At 42.6% G+C, this 16,793-nt stretch overlaps 1 protein-coding gene across 3 annotated transcripts in view; it reads right to left on the minus strand.

The window, feature by feature from the left end:
• Window positions 1-16,793, minus strand: part of ERAP1 (endoplasmic reticulum aminopeptidase 1) — a 97,943-nt gene that overhangs the window by 33,204 nt on the left and 47,946 nt on the right. The window contains exons 1-4 of one of the 3 annotated variants that reach the window (XM_049647618.1): window positions 13,832-13,880; window positions 7,312-7,851; window positions 5,420-5,558; window positions 2,407-2,541 (exon numbers count right to left, since the gene is read on the minus strand). In XM_049647618.1, the coding sequence (XP_049503575.1) occupies window positions 2,407-2,541; window positions 5,420-5,558; window positions 7,312-7,838 (801 nt within the window). In that variant the 5' untranslated portion in view covers window positions 7,839-7,851; window positions 13,832-13,880. Of the gene's footprint in view, window positions 1-2,406; window positions 2,542-5,419; window positions 5,559-7,311; window positions 7,856-13,831; window positions 13,881-16,793 lie in introns of those variants that run through there. The other 2 variants (XM_049647617.1, XM_049647620.1) reach the window with 2 other exon arrangements.

A 16,793-nucleotide genomic window follows, 5' to 3' on the forward strand; every position in this document is an offset into this window, starting at 1 on the left:
TGTTAGCCATGGTGAAATTTATGTAAATCAACATATTAACATAACTTGGGCCTCATGCCTGCCATAAACAACCATCTGCCCAGTGCCAGGACTTTGCTTTGTATTGACCCAAACCCCTAACACTGCATATCTTCAAGATCACCTTTTCTCACCGACACGAGTTAATGTTCACAGTTTCACTGTCTCTTTGTGCACAGCCATCACACTTGTAAGCCTTCTGATCCTAATAAAAACGAAGCAAGGACCCTTACTCAGGGTTCTTGTCTCCTCCCGGATATTAGTCTCTGTCTCATTTTAATCCTGTGTCCGCTCTCTTGATGGACAAGAGAGAACTCCAGATCCAGAGTCTATGACATCTCCACAATTGTATGGAAGATGGACATCAACAGTTCCATTTTGTGGAATATGGTTGCCACTTAGGAAGAAAATTGGAAGTTCGATTTCTTGTATTAATGCCACCTATTTCTGACCAAGTCCCCTTCTGAAAACTACAACATCCTGGATAACGTAAACAAAAAGGTCTTTTTAAAAATGTTCTTAGGGAATAATGGAAAAGTAAAGAAAACTTAAATGCCAAAAATGACTAACAGTAGGACCCTCCTAGACAGAAGAGCCCTGCAGCCAGCTTTTGTCCTGAGGACACTAACCTAACACAGATGGACTTGAGCTTTGGTTTTCACAGCATTGAAGGTCTCAGGGGATAGAAGACAAAGTCCAGAGCCCGTCCAAGGGGGGAAAGCCCAACAGAATATGCACCATGCATAAAGTTGAACCCTATAGGACCATACCCTTTCTGTAAAGATAAACTAAAAATAGCCATCCCCTTCCTCAAGGAGACTGCAAGGGGGAAAAATGCCTTTTTCAAGTCTTGGTACCATATGGGGGAGGTTGTGGGAAGTCCTGAGTGAATCAGCAAGTTAATATTCATGCTGGTTAGCAACTGGACTCACAATAACCAGGTGGCTCAAAAACCTGAAGCTAATAATTTGATTTAAAGCGGTTCATGGGCTGGTAAGGGCTCCCAGGCATCTGCCAGGAGCAAACAAATTCTCTGTGGAAGAACCCACCATCAACTCAGGTAGTGTAAGTTCAATATACACACAGGAACAAAACAATAACCAGCAGAAACAACAAATCACAGAATGAGACACGTAAAGACTTCAGATAAGACAGTTAACTAGGATATAAAACGTTTAATGTGTTTAAAGAAATAAAAGGCCTAAAAATACTAATATGTAAAAAGAATTCTTGGACCTAATTCCAATATATGTGTGTGTGTGTGTGTGTGTTGGGGGGTGTTACGCCCACACCTCCAAGCAGTTCTCCAACACCACCTGAGTGTCCCACAGTTCCACCTCGATTCTGACACTACCCAGACATACACCAGATTCCACAACATAAAGGTTCAGTCTTACAAAGTTGTCCCCACCCCCACTTCAGATGATATTCACAAGTCCAGGTTACCATCTGTGCTTCTGACCCACAGGCTACAGACTAGAGGTTGCAAAGACCTCCCCCTTAGGTTCGATTAATTTGCTAGGGCAGCTCACAAAACTCAGAGGAATATTTTATTTATTATAAAAGGACGTAACTGAGAAAGAGATGTGCAGGGCAAGGTACGGGAAAAGGCACAGAGTTTCCATACCATCTCTAGGCAAGCCACTCTCGCTGAAATCTTCACACTTTCACCAACCCAGAAGTCCTATCTACTCAGGCCTCAGCGAAAACCAGCATAAATAAATTAGGCATCTTCAAATTAAAGCTCCTCTTCTCCAAAAAAAAAAAAAACCAAAAAAACAAAAAAACAAAAAACAAAAAAAAACCTATTTGCATTCAGAGCCCAACAACATATAGTTGAATAGGTTGCTCCTTATGCAATGGTACCCAGAAAAGGGGCAAGTACTCCTTGAAACAAGATCTTTTCTCCAGTATTCCAGTATTAGCTGGCATAAATGCTCTCCCCAGAGTCATTTAATACTCCAAGCAGACTGCTCTATTTTACTTCCTACTCAAGGCCAGAAATCCTCTGCTCAGGTAGTCAGTGACATTTACTTCTAAACTGCAGGAAGCGACAGCCAGAGGCAACCTCAGAAAACACTGCAGGATCTGGTCCAACTTACACATTTTAAAGAAATATAAACTAAGTTCCAAAGGGAGCAGAGTCAAGGTCAGAATGCCTGCTAAAGGTGGAGCCAGGACCATGATGTAGGCCAGGCCAAGCCTCTCCGCATGTTTTTGTGTTAGAACTTCATTATAAATACGAGCATCTGTAACAATAGGATGCCAACCTTCCTGGTTTGGCCAAGACTCAGGGATGTGCCCAAAATGTGGGGCTTCTAGTTTTAAAACCGGGACAGTGTCAGATCAGGACAAGCTGGCCACCCTATGTGACAATCACAGGTTCACCTTGATTCCACTCTTGGTCATCTTGCTAACAGACTTAAAATCTGAAATAATGAAAGCCACCAGGTAGGTGCTCATCTTCACAGTGACATCAAAATGGTCTTCTATGAGTCCTTCAGCAATAGTCACAGATTTAACCTAAAATCAGAATAAAATCAGCAAATAATCCAATTATCCAATGCATTGAAAACAGTTTATAAACAGAAATCTCCTTACCACCAGACATAAAAGTGAAAGTACATAGCACAATATTTACATAATTATTTTAAAAGTTCTCTAATACCTGACTATAATTTAGATATTAAGACCATTCTACTCAATTTTTTTAAATGGGATATAATTCACGTATCATAAAATTCACCATTTTGAAGTATATAGTTCAGTGTTTTTTTATTATATTTACAGTTGTGCAACTATCATCACTAAATTTCTTTTCAATACCCCAGATGGTTGCAAACTAACTCATATCTGGTACATGAGGATTAATAATATGAATGGGACAAAGCAAACTTGAGATTTGTGGTTTCGCTAAGAGGTAGTCCACCTGACCATAAATACAGGTTTGAGAATTATCTAGAAATACAATGTCTAATTTTTTTTTTTTTCTGTGGGAAAACATGTAACCATGTACAGCTTAAATAGAGCCTCTATTTTCGTAAAAAACTGAAAGTAACCCATGCTTGGGCCTGACATGGCAAAGCTTCCTCCAAACTCTGATTTGCTTCATTGGAATCAGCTTTCAGTGCAATCAGGGAGAAGCCTTGCAGTGGGGTGGGGGTGATGGTGGTATAGTCTAAGAGGTCTGCTTCCAAAAAGGGAAGTGTAATACCTCAGGCAACACACAGCACTGGGGTATGAGCTTGGAGAACGAGAACAAGAGGAGAACCAGCCTGGGAAATTCCATGTTAGCACATGCATTTTTCCTGAAACCTTATTTCCACCTCTATTTCGGTGCCCTTGTGCTTCTTTTTAATACCAACCAACCACCAGTTATGTGTGTGTGATGGCCACTCTTTGCTCACTTAAGTCCTGACTCTGATAGTCGACCCAGGTTTACTCTGGAAAAAACTCCAAATTACCTCTTCTTTTTAAATGCCTTCTGCCCTAGTCAAAATTTTCATTCCTGAAGTTGTGCTATTTACTAGGAAATTGCAGAGGAAATTTTAATAATTAATTAATTAAAGTTAATTAACCTTTAAGTGTGATTAAATCTTGCCCACTGCCCAAACAATTCAATATTCCAATGGTATATTTGCTTTTCCAGCCACTGTAGTGATCCTTTGAGACCCCATTGTCCTTCCCCCAAACTCCAGGTCCGCAGCCTGAGTTCAGGCTGATCCTATAAGATTTCTGCCAATGGGAGGGCTTTCCTGTCCAAGAGGCAAGATTACATTATTTTCCTCTCCTAGAGGTCTTAGATACCTATGGATTTAGCTCCAGCATCTTTGTGAAGCCTTTGGAGCTCCTAGCCTACCCCCTGAAAACCTACAAGTTTCTCCACCAATCTTTTTTGGTCATCAGTATTCCCCTTGATACCATCGTATCTCTGTGCTTTTTCTCTTAAAGCTGTGATTCTGTAATTAGAGAACACATTCCCATCCCAAGGATGGAATGTTAATTGGAACCACCATGTTCTCTATCTCAAATTTATATCAGAAAAACAGCACAATTGTTTCCTGTGTTTTCATATACAAATGTGGGTGGAGTAGACAGAAGTTCTTAGCTGGCAGAAATTTGCAGAAGAGTGCTCTTCACAGAACAGAGCACAGCCCTCTGAGGGGGGCTGTCAGAATCTTGTTTGAGGAAGGGATTTTTATGGTATTCAGTGGGGGGAGGGGCTCTACAGAGTTTTTAGAGTTGCAAGGTACTGTCCTAGATGCTGGCTGTGGCTCTCAGAGTCCCTATGTGCTAAGATTTTGCCTCCTTGGTCAGCACAGGAAGGAGCTGGTATACCCTTGAAGACTCTCGGCCAAGTCAGTTCCACCTGAGTGTCATCCACAGTGAGCTCTCTGAACAAAGCCTGCGTGTGCTTTAGGAGCTGATGTGCACCAGCTGCAGAATGATAGCCCTGCAGATGAGTTTTTCTGAGCTGCCAGAATCAGCTTAGAGTTAGGGGCACTTACTGAGTAGCTTTATTCATTTGGCACGGCCATTTTCTCACCACTTTTGAAAATCAGATGGAACCCTGTCCATATTTGCTTTGGTATTGAAGGATAATGGTTTCCTTAAAGGGAACTGAGCTATCTTTATCACTACTTACCTTTTATACCATGATATTCCAAAAAGATTACTTTTTTTTTCTGTCAGCCCAATTTTACGCATATAGTTACAAATTATATAGCTAGTATTAGTTTATCATATATAGAAATTATAGAAAATAACTATATACTAGAAATATGGCCTTATTTGTCAAAGTGTTCCCTTTAAAATCCTTTCAAAAGGTCATAAGACAAAATGAAGGCAAAAGCGCTTTGGGAAGGGCACTCTCATTTATTTAAAAAAAAATTTTTTTTTTAACGTTTATTTATTTTTGAGACAGAGAGAGAAAGAGCATGAATGGGGGAGGGTCAGAGAGAGGGAGACACAGAGTCTGAAACAGGCTCCAGGCTCTGAGCTATCAGCACAGAGCCTGACGCGGGGCTCGAACTCACGGACTGTGAGATCATGACCTGAGCCGAAGCTGGCCGCTCAACCGACTGAGCCACCCAGGCACCCCTAAAGGGCACTCTCATTTAAACCTGCCCTGATTCCTTACAGTTTCCCTCCTGTCAATATCAATGACCTGGAATGAGACTTGTGTTGAAATCTTCCTAGTTTTAAGGACAGTTTCTTCTTTGGCTACAAATAAATTGTTGCTTGAAACAAAAGGATAGCTTGGGAATGAAATAAGAAAAGTCAAGCAATAAACCAACTAACACAGGTGACCTGAATGTTAATAACTGTCACTGGGGAAATGCAAGGCACAGCCTATCGATAGACGTTTCCTGTGAGTAGATATACAGGAGTTCAGACTCACCAGTGGCATATTGGAGATGGACAGGTGCCTTGGCTCCCTTCTGATCTTGACTGAAAAATTTGCTTTGAAGGAAGGTTCATCAAAGCAGGGAAAGGCCATTCTGGCTGCAGTAGGTTCAAAATGTGTTGATGCAAGTACTCTAAAATTATGGCAAGTGAAATCAAAATATAATATAAAGCACCAGGGACTCCAAAATAGATGTATATTTGGTTTTTAATTCCTAGAGATACCACACAATTATTGATTTCACTACTAAAACAAATGTTTCAACAAAAGTTATCAAGAACTAAGTAAAAAGACAAGTAAAAATCTGGGAAAATTAATTGCAAGTTATCTGACAAAGGGTTAATAGCCTTGACAGACAATGAACACTTAAAAATGAGTAAGAGTATATGCAACAACCATGTGGAATAGCAGGCAGGTCATAAACAGGCAATTCACTGAGAAAGGGCCTATAAATAGTCAATAAACATATCAAAAATTGCCCAGCTTCCTCAATAACCAATGAAATGTAAACTAAAGAGACATACCTGTTGGCTTTTTGGTTCTAAAAGGATTGCCCAGATACATTATTGGTTAGGGATGAGGATTGTGGCAAGGAATATCAAAAGATTGTAGACCCTTTAACTTAGCAATTTTGTTTATAGGCATTTATTCCAAGGAAATGATTTTCAAAGATACTGCTATTGCTGAAAAGGTGGAAACATCCATCATGGTGGATTAGTTAAATCAATGCAAAACATACATTTTAATAAAGTCATTAAAATGATGTATAGGAATAGTCATTCATATGAAACATCTCAACATATTAAAATAAAATTCCTTATACAACAGAAAATATAACATAGCTCCACTCACATAATGTATAACCATATCCAAAAAGAAGTTCTAGAAGGATGATCCCCAAAATAAAAGTAGTGGTTATCACTAGGGGCCATAATAGGGATAAAATTGACTTTTCAAAACATTCTTTTTGGTAGCATCTGACCTTTTTTTAACCTCAAAAGAATAATATGGAATCAGAAGAATAAGTGACTATAATCTACTAGCAAATAAAATTTGATTTTAAAATTCAGCATAAGATCTCCCAAAATAGATTATACCTTCTTAAAAACAGAACAATAGAAAGGCAGGTGAGGATGTCTAAAAAGAGTTTTAACTGAGAAAAAAAACTTTTCTTATAGGCTGTATGGGATGAATTACATCCTCCAAAAATATGTTGAAGTCTTAATCCCTAGTATCTGTGAATGTGATTTCATTTGGAAATAGGGTCTTTCAGATGTAATCAAATTAAGATGAGGCCATCAGGTTGGGCCCTAATAAGACCAGTGTCCTTATAAGAAGAGGGAAGCTGGGGGAATGGCTATGTGACAGCAGAGGCCAAGTCCAGACTGATGTAGCTGCAAGCCAAGAAATGCCAACAAAGAAGGGCCACCACAGACTAGAGAGAGGGAGGGAAGGATTCTTCTCAGAGATGTAGAGAGTGTAGCCCTGGATTTTGAATTTCTGGCCTCTAGAACTGTGAGAGAATAAATTTTTGTTGTGTTAAGGCACTCGGTTTATGATACATTGTTACAGCAGCTGTAGAAAACTAATACATAGACCGAGAGAATTAAAAACATTTATTATATGCCAGAAATCTAACTAAATAAACAAACAGGTACTTTGACAGAGCTGAAGGAAATAAAACTGGTTAAAACAGAATGAAACGTGACATCCAAAAACACAAAAAAGAATCTACTGGCCATGTTTAGCTGTATAAATGAAACGCAAAATCAAAACAAGGAAAAGCATTCAATGATCAAGGGAGTTTTAAGAGATAATCCATATGAAATCATAAATCTAGTATGGGGCAGCACTTGAAGTTTTTAAAAAAATAGAAAAAAAAGTACCTTACTTCCCCTTCCTTGGTTCTGTAGGTGCTTTTATAAAATCCATTTAAATGCTCAGAAAGGGTGCCAGCATAGTCAATGACAACTGTGTACAGGAGCCCAACAACCAGAGGCTCGGGAGCCAGAAGTGCAATTTGCTCATGAAGCGGGTATTCCAGGACTCTCAACGGTTCTGCAGTCAGTCTCTCTCCAACTCTCTTCCTGAGGGTGGCCTTAGATATTTGCAGGTGGTGACTATGCAGGATGATGGTAGTGGTAGGCTGGCTGGCTGTGATTTCTATCTGAGTGGTTCCCTCGAAAGTCAGAGTGGTGAGATTTGCATGAATCATGAGATCATAATGAACCGGGCTGATGTGCTCAGGAAGTCGAATTTTATCCCAAGGGAATGGTGACCCATTACTAGCTTTTGGAGACGAGGTGTCACTGCTCTGACACCAGGAAGGAGTTGACACAGTTAAGAGAATCAACAGTGAGGACAGCAGAAGCAGCATGGTTCCAAGTGGCCATTTGACGGACAGAGATATCATCTTCTTGCTCACACTACCTAGTGGCACAAATGTATAAAAGGCCCCCCACCCCAAGGAAAAAAAAATTGAGTCACTAAAATATTATCAAGATTGCATAATTTCACATTGTATCTACCCAGGATTAACAGATACAAACCTTCAAAAGGTTTAGGTCTTTTCCCGAAAGTAAAATTACCTTCCCTATGTTACTGATTCATAGAAGAAAGAAGTTTATGGTTAGCACCAATCTTAATATCTATTTAAAAAGTATCATTTAGCTTTACAAATTTAAACGAACTCTATCATTCAGGGTTCTTGGTTGAAGAACAAGCTCACTAAGTAGTTCATCAAATGTGTCACAGAGTTGTCAGGACATTTGGGAAACCACCCCCATAAAACAGCAAAGATTGGGGCGCCTGGGTGGCTCAGTCAGTTGAGCATCTGACTTCATCTCAGGTCATGATCTCGTGGTCAGTGGGTTCAAGCCCTGCATCAGGCTCTGTGCTGACAGCTCAAAGTCTGGAGCCTGCTTCAGATTCTGTCTCCTCTCTGCCGCTTCCCCACTCACACACTCTCTCTCTCAAAAATGAAACAATGTTTAAAAAATTTTTTAAATAAATATATAAAATAGGCAAAGATGGACACCAGAACCATATCAGAGAAACTGGCCAGGTGACCACTCCCACCCACACTGGACCCACACTGGAGGAAGCCACCCTTCTGCCTAGGGATCAGATGCTGGCCACTGCTGCAGCCACTGCCAATGTGAGGTCTCTGCTGCCCTTGCAATTTGGCAACACTTCTTTCAGCTGAGGTCAGGTATCCACACTGCCCGTCAGGGAGGCGGAAAAAGCAAAAATCTGGATTTCACAGCTTCTGCAGGAAGGGACAGGTCTGGCTCCCCACCAAGCTTACAAAGTAGAGAATTACTAACATAGAGGAAGCATAGGAAGGAGACACAGATGCCGAGTGGCCAGGACTGTGGGGAGGCAAGTATCCCTAACAGTAACCTTCAATAACAGCGGTCGGCATCTTTGTCATTGCCGTACCAAAAGTTAATCTAATATTAATTTAGCCAGGAATGACTTAAAGAGTTCACACCAATAGTCTGTGATAAACATAGCAATCCCCAGGATTCTCTCTTGCAATCATTTAACAAATATATGTTGAATGCCTGCTACATACAAGGCCATATGCTGAGTACTGTGTGGGATAAAATAATACACAACACAAATCCCACAATCAAGGACTTCAAAATCTGGAAAGGCAGGAAACATTCATGCGCAATGAAATGCAACAGAGAAAGTGTGGAGCATTTTAGGAATAATAATAAAAGACAGTGCTGGGGGAGAAGGGAGAGAGTGACTTTGGCTGCACAGTGACTCTGGGATTCCTTCCTGCAAGACCAGCATTGGAGCATGGTTTGGAAGGAAGGGTTGGATTTGAAAATGAAGGGAGGGCATTAAAGGCACTGAAGGAAGAGGAAATCAGGGCGGGAGTTAAAGCACAAAGGGAGAAAGTGGAGGGCTGGCTGGGCAATCAATGTGGACAGAAGAAACCCTAGGAGAACTGCATGCATAATGATTATTCACAAGGCAAGGAGGGAAGTGACGCCAAATGATGCTCAAAGCACGCTGGGAGTCATTCTGCAGACTGTATTTTGTACTTTATTTTAAAGGTCATAGGACACAAAAGGAATGTGAATTTTAAGAGAGTAGGCAAGCATGCCTGAGAACTGAGCATATTTCTCTTAGACAGAGACACCTCTCTAATGGGTGTTTGCCAGGAAAGGATCCCTGCCAGATGAGTCCAGGCAAGTGATCCTAATTCCCCCAAACTCCTCTGGCTCCTGAATATACAGATCACATAAGAAAAGTAGTAATGCTACAATGTGGTACATGGGATTCTACCTCTATATCAGCGGTTCTCAACTCCGGCTGCATATTAACATCACCTAGGAGGCTTTTAAAATGATGGGTGCCTGGATCCCTGTCTAGAATAATTAAACTGAAATCTATGGTGATGAGGTCAGGGCATCAGAATTTTTAAAAACCTTCATCTAGAGATTCTCCTGGAGAGCCAAGTTGAGAACCTCCTAGATAATCCTTGGCAAACCCTGGTCTCACCCCTTGAGCCCCACACAGAGGGATATAACTTCAAGGTAATAACTGATGCACTGTCCCCAGGCCCTCATCGTCCATCCTGCTCCCCTCCCAAACACACATTTAAAGGTGCCTAAATCTGCCTTCCCCACAGAAAGGGTACCAACACAGCAGAGACAATCACTCACAGAGGCACAAGAGAGGATCAAAGGTTCACGCCCATTCTAAGAACAGGTTTTTTTGTTTGTTTGTTCACGTGTTTCTTGTTTTATGTGTGTGTGTGCATGTAGGAGCCAGCTACAGGATGCTTCCAGCCAATGAGAAGTGAAGCAATTTGAAGGAGAAGAGTAAAGTTTAACACCAAAGCGGTCAAGAGTTCCCACTTCTACTTCCTCAGGCAGAATTCCAGCGCAGGGGCAAAATGATGGATTCCTTTTGAAGTTGGGAGAGCAGAAATAAAGGGAATTTGTGTGATGCTTCCATTTTGAATTTCTGATGGCAGTAGCTCTGTGGATGTTACCTGTACCCCAAGATGGTAGAGAGTGCATTGAAGGTGTCAGGTTTGGGCATGGGAGGACTCCAAAAGTCCCCAAGTGGTCTCTAAAAGTCCAGGAGGAAATCTAAAATTTCCAACTGGTTCTGAGCTGACAGCAAGGTCTACAGGCTGCTGAAGGAATTGGCAGGGAGACCTCATATCAAAGGCTTTGCAAGGATGAGTCGATGAGGGGAGGGGGTCAAAGAGAACATGGCTGTGTCTCAAAGGGGGATGTAATGCCAGGAAACCAAAATGGAACACGTAATGTAGACAGCATAAATGTGAGAATACAGATGTACATATCTCTAACTATTGCTATATCAATAATATATAATGCTTACTGTCAGATAATATATATTACACTTACAGTAAGATAATGATATATATTACACTTACAGTAAAGAAAAAGAAAACCTGACTTTGAGTTCCTCCTCTGCCGCATACTTACTGTATGACCTTGGACAGGTTATTTAATCCCAGTTTTGTTTTGTTTGTGTGTAAGTTGAGATAATAATACCTCGCTCATAGCATTGTTGTAAAGACTGAGTTAAAATATCTTCTTTTTTTTAATGTTTATTTATTTTTGAGAGAGAGAGAGAGAGCACAAGCAGGGGAGGGGCAGAGAGAGACAGACAGACTCCAAAACAGGCTCCAGGCTCTGAGCTATCAGCACAGAACCCGATGTGGGGCTTGAACTCACCAACTGCAAGATCATGACCTGAGCTGAAGTCAGACACTTAACCCACTGAACCACCCTGGCTCCCCTAGACTGTGTTAAAATATTTTCAATCGTTCATTTGACAAATATTTATTGAGGACTTATTATATGCCAAGGATTTTTCTGGACACTGGCAATGTAAGATAGCACGCATCCTCTTCCTCAAAGAGCTTATGGAACTGGGATGGGAGGAATTTTTCCCCATGATTAGGGCTATGTAGGAAAAACCCACACATACGAAAAAGAGAATAACAGGGCAGACCGATTTATATTGAGGCTCTCTGAGGATATTTTAGCTGAGATTTAAAGGACAAATTCAAACTAGCTAAGAAAAGAGGGAGAAGGAGAGTTTTCCAGAGAGGAAACAGCAAGCATATTTGTAGGCTCTCAGACAGTAGAGAGTGCTGGTTATAAAGGCTAGTGAACCTGAAAAGGGCCACATGGGACCAGACCACCATGTGGACTGTAGACATGTTAAAGATTTGGGATCCTATCCTAAGTACGATAAGAAGCCACTGGGTTTTGAGCTAGAAGGTCTTAGGATCCAGTTCACATTTTTAAAAGCTGCGTGGAACAAGAAAGGAACATGAGTAAAGGCCAAGGAACCAGTTAGATAGTAGTCTCAACAGGGGTGGCTGGGTGGCTCAGTCAATTAAGGTTCCAGCTCTTGGTTTCAGCTCAGGTCATGATCCCAAGGTTTGTGAGTTCAAGTCCCACATGGGGCTCTGCACTGACAGTGCAGAACCTGCTTGGGATATTCTCTCTCTCTCTCTCTCTCTCTCTGTTCCTCCCCTGGCTTGTGCTCCCTCTCTCAAAATAAATAAACTTTAAAAAAAGAAAAGAAAGTAGTCTCAATAAAGTAAGCTAGTGGCTTGTACTCTAGTGGTGTCACCAGAAATGGGAAGGAGTGACAGAAGGGAGGGGAGAGACAGAAAGATGGATGTACTCAACATCTACACTTGGGGTGAACCAGAAGTGGGGAGTGACATAAAGAACACATCAGAATGGTGCCAGGTTTCTATAATGAACATCTGGTTAGTCATACATGCCATTTATTGAGATGGAGAAGACCAGAGGTGCAACAGTTTTCAAAGGAGGAGAGGGAATGAAGGGTTCGCTTTTTAATGTTTAATTTGTGATGTCTCTGAGACATCCAAGGGAAAATATCAAGCAGGTAGATGAACACACAGGTTTAGAGCACAGAGATAAAAGTTTTCAAGGACTTTCCTGTACTTTACTGCATTTCTTTAAAGTTTTAAAAAGTATCTTCCTTTGGCATCTGATCTTACTAAATAAAGCATGTTTCAACAGCCAATGCTGCAGATGAAAGTGCAACAGTAACAGAGTACCTAACTTTACTTCACTGCCAGGAAGTTACTTTAGAAACCTTATTTAGAGGGAAGAAAAGAAAAGAAAAGAAAAGAAGAGAAAAGAAAAGAAAAAAGAAAAGAAAGAACCTTATTTAGGTTCCCTTTGCTGATCAGGACTTTTCCCACTCACAAAGAAGTCAGGGACAACTGATCCTGGGTGACTACACCCTTCCCTTTATTGAACACCACTCAATGTGAAATCTATCATCAAGAGGCAATGGGACTTTCTTCCAAAATGTCCTGAACAATTAAATTAGCAAGCATTGATAACAGTTGGTCACTGCTGGTAACAATAAAAATGCTGAATTAATTTGAATTTTTTTTTAACCAATTAAAATTTTTCTGTTTAGGCCCACCTGAAAATGTGCTGTGTATCCGTACAATTCCAAATCTTTGGGAAAAGAAACAACACTGGCTAATTTTTTTTTTTTTCTTTAACGTTTTTGTTCTTGTTTTTGATTGTTGACCACATCCTGAGTTGAGAGCAAATTCTCTGGGCATTCACCAGAAAACTGAGCATTTCCTTCTGAACCTGGCCTGCACAAAGAACCTTCCAGAAAACGCTAAGGAAATGTCTTTTCTTCTCCTTCCGTGAAATTAACGTGCAGGTCCACCTGGCGAGTGAGGTACCCAGACAGGCAACTTTAATTTGCTCAAACAGGACAGCTTTATCTGAATACAACTCGGCTAGAGCCAGAGTGAAGGGAAGACAGTGGCTGGGAGCCAATACAAGACAAGCAGGGAAAAAACTGTTCTTGACATTTATGCACTCTGATCCTTCAACACCCCAACCCAGCAGTTAACCCAAAGCCACGTTCTTTTCTCTGGTAACTATCCCCAGGGGACCCCTCTCGGCCAAACCCGCGTCCACCCCGCCCCTTCCCTCCACTGGGCCCTACTTGGGAGCCGGGTGGACTTGGAGTTTGGCAGGAACCCAGCCGCGAGGCGGAGCACCGACGAGGCTCCCGCCTTCCAGGAAGTGGGGGGGCCGAGAGCGCGCGGAGTAGGAGTACCGGCCCTGCGCCCCCTGCCTTCTCCTGGCCCAGAAGGACCCTAGCGGGATCCGCAGGCCGCGGAGCCCGCCGCCCTCCCTGCGGACTCGGGCCCGGGCCCCGCAACAACCCCGGGCCCCGCGTTCCCACGCGCCTCGCTGCCCTCCGCCCCGCGCCCTCGGGCCTCCCCGGCGGGCGCGCGGAGGTTGCTCTTCTGTAGCCCCGCAGCCCGCTCCTGGAGGGGTGTCCTGGGGTCGGGCGCGCTGTACCTGGTGGTCCGCAACCGAGCCAACTCACCCTAGCGCCGCTGCCGCCTGCCTCGCCTACCCCGGAACAGAAAGTGAAAGCGGGGCCGGGGCAGAGGCAGGCGGGCGCGAGGTGCGCAGCTGCCTGCGCTCTCCCGGCAGGCGCGGGAGAGCCCTCGGCTGAGGCGGGAGTTGCGAAAAGGGAAACCTGTGCGGAGGGACCGCCGTAACCCCGCCGGGAATTCGCAGGAGTGCTGCACCTAAGGGAAACAGAGGAGGTGCAACGCAGGGCAGATCGGGCGGGAAGGAGCACCCCTTTATGAACGCAGATCATTTTCTCTGAGTGTGTCTTTGAAGCCTCCCCCCTCCCCCCCAACAGTGGGTAGCCTTTGGCGCTCCCAGGGTTGAGCGCATTAAAAAAGGGCTGGTGTGGCCGTAGGTGACCCCGGCGGCCTCGAGCTTGCTTCTCTACGGAGCCTGGACGGGCTCGACGCCGGTTGGACTCAACTGGTGTCCATCATCTCGTCTCTGCAAATGGACTGGGAGCTTTTGGCCCGCCTCCGAAAGAAAAATGAACTCGGAACAATTCTTTGTTGTGTGAAATGCTGAAACTTCTGGGCTTTTAATGGACAGGAGTTATGCTAGGAGATACCTCAGAGGAAGAAGGGGTTAGATACCTCCCTGGAACTTCCCCACTACTACCAAGGGGGCTACTCGGACCCCCCCCCCATTTGCTGTTCCCCATATTAAAACGCTTCCTCTGCTTTTTCAAATCAAATGACCATTTTCTACGCTCCCCTTAGAAAATTAAGACTGGATGAAATGTCGAAAGAAAGAAAGAGAGAGAGAGAGAAAGAAAGAAAGGAAGGAAGAGAAAAACCCTCTTTAAACAATCGAGGGTAAATGAAATAATAAGACAGGAAAACTCAAGCTTTCATGCTCACCAAATGCTACAAGTTGGTGAGTGGACCAATCCCTCTGAGACCTTTTTTTTTTTTTTTTTTTTACTATACTCAGGCTTTCTCCTCTCGGTTTAGTCTCTTTCCCTTTGAGAATTTGGGGTACCACACTCAAACAGAATTTCTCAACCTTTGTTTCTCAATTTTTTCTTCCTTTAGAAAAATAACAGAATAGATTTTGTTCTGCATAGTGTCTCCAGTCAAGGGTATTTTGTGATACAAAATTAACATCCTGTCCCAAGCCCCAAACAAGGTGAGATCAAGGGAAGTTTTTTCATTACAATTCAACCAGAAATGGGCTTTGGGATCAGGTGATGTTTTTCATCTGCAGCTGTGGTGGCAATGTGAGCCGATAGCTATAGCCTCCAAGGCCTCCAGATGTCAGTGAGGGATCCAGTTTGCTCACATGAGAACTTCTGTCCAGTAAACTCATGCATGCTTTGTGGATCAGGAGAGGCAAATGGAAGATCTCCCACCAGGCATTTTGAATAATAGCAGGTGTTCCCTAGGAATCTAGCAAACCTTGTCTCATTAGGGACTGCGATCACTTCCCAATTCACCTGTTCATTGAAAGCAACAAATAATGCCCACCTCGTTTTGTGTTTTGTATGCACGTAATTAAAAAGGCAGAAAGGAAAAATAACCAAAATGACCAGTGACATTTTAAAGACTAATTTGTATGTTGTATCAGGGTTCAATCACAGAGAAGAGAATCCATTCAAGGTATTTAATTTAAAAAGGATTTGTTGCAGGCTTTTACATGAGGCACCTAATCAGTGGGAAGGCTTAAAGAACACACACTAGGAGGAGCTTCCAAGAACAAATTCCAAAACCACAATGTAGAACCTGGCCACCATTGAAACTGGTTCTCTTGTCACAACTCAGAAGCCATCTGCTAAACTGGGCAGTTGTTAGCCCAGCCGCTGGCTTCAGAATCATGTCATGATGTTACAGTCTGCCCAGCAAAATCAACCTCTCAAGCCTGGCCTCTCTTTCCACTTAAAACTCAGTTTCAAATTCTACTCTCCTGCCAGTGCTTCTGTTTGGCGGAGCCTAATGCACACCCAGAGCTCTGGAGCAAGAAGATCTGGGCAAAGAAGTATTTGCTTTCCAGATTGCAATGGAGTGAGGAATTCTGAAACAAGGTTGGAAGATGTACTGAGTAAGCCAATCACAATATTCACCACAAATATTAAACTGTATTGAAGCTGAGCAAATAAAAAAATAATTATGAGGAAGCCTCAAGTAATTTTGAATATTTTATGGACAAAAAATAATAATTGTAAAATTGATTGTAAATCTAACTTATAAGAGGCATGGAGCACTTGGAAGTATGATGTATGTTTGCCTCTGTGACAAACACTTTGCCAAGCATCAAGTGTTACACTTTGCTACCTTTGAAATGTCTCTAGGGGCTTTTCTTTCCCACTTTTGTCTGTTCAGCACCCATTCTTTTCCTCCTTCTGGTAAATTCATAGTCACATGACTCAGTCTTAGTCTAGGATGAACATAGCAACCCCATTCTCTGGCCACAGTGACTGGTCCAAGTGACCGAATCTGGCTGGGTCTGAGAACCCAGAGGGCATCCCACAGGACGAGCCAACAGAGTCCTTGTCTTCATGCAGAATAGAAATCAAATGCAAGCCAGGAGGAAGTGAGAGCAGAGTTTACTGAGGATATGGAGAGGGTATAGATACAGACAGAGCATTTTGAAGATTCAGAAAGGAAAGAAGAGTGAGTCTCATCTTTGCTTGAGGTCTAGGGTTTTTATTGAGAATTGTGGTCTGGTGTAGGTGTCCTCTCAGGCACCTAGGAACTGGTCAAAACAAGGTGGCAAGTGCTCAAGTGTCCTACACGAATCATTTACCCCCTGGAGCCAAGGGTCTTGGCGTCAAGGTGTCTGGAAAACATAAATGATGACCTCGCCTAGTCACTCCTTAGATGCTATCTATTGTGCTGGAAGACTCCAAAAAAAAAAAAAAAAAAAAAAACCATTAACTCCTTGACCCTTACAAGCAGGAGATACACTGTACTTAACTATAAGGCATGTGTAAG

This window comes from Panthera uncia (genome assembly GCF_023721935.1).
Source record: "Panthera uncia isolate 11264 chromosome A1 unlocalized genomic scaffold, Puncia_PCG_1.0 HiC_scaffold_17, whole genome shotgun sequence".
Taxonomy (NCBI): Eukaryota; Metazoa; Chordata; class Mammalia; order Carnivora; family Felidae; genus Panthera; species Panthera uncia.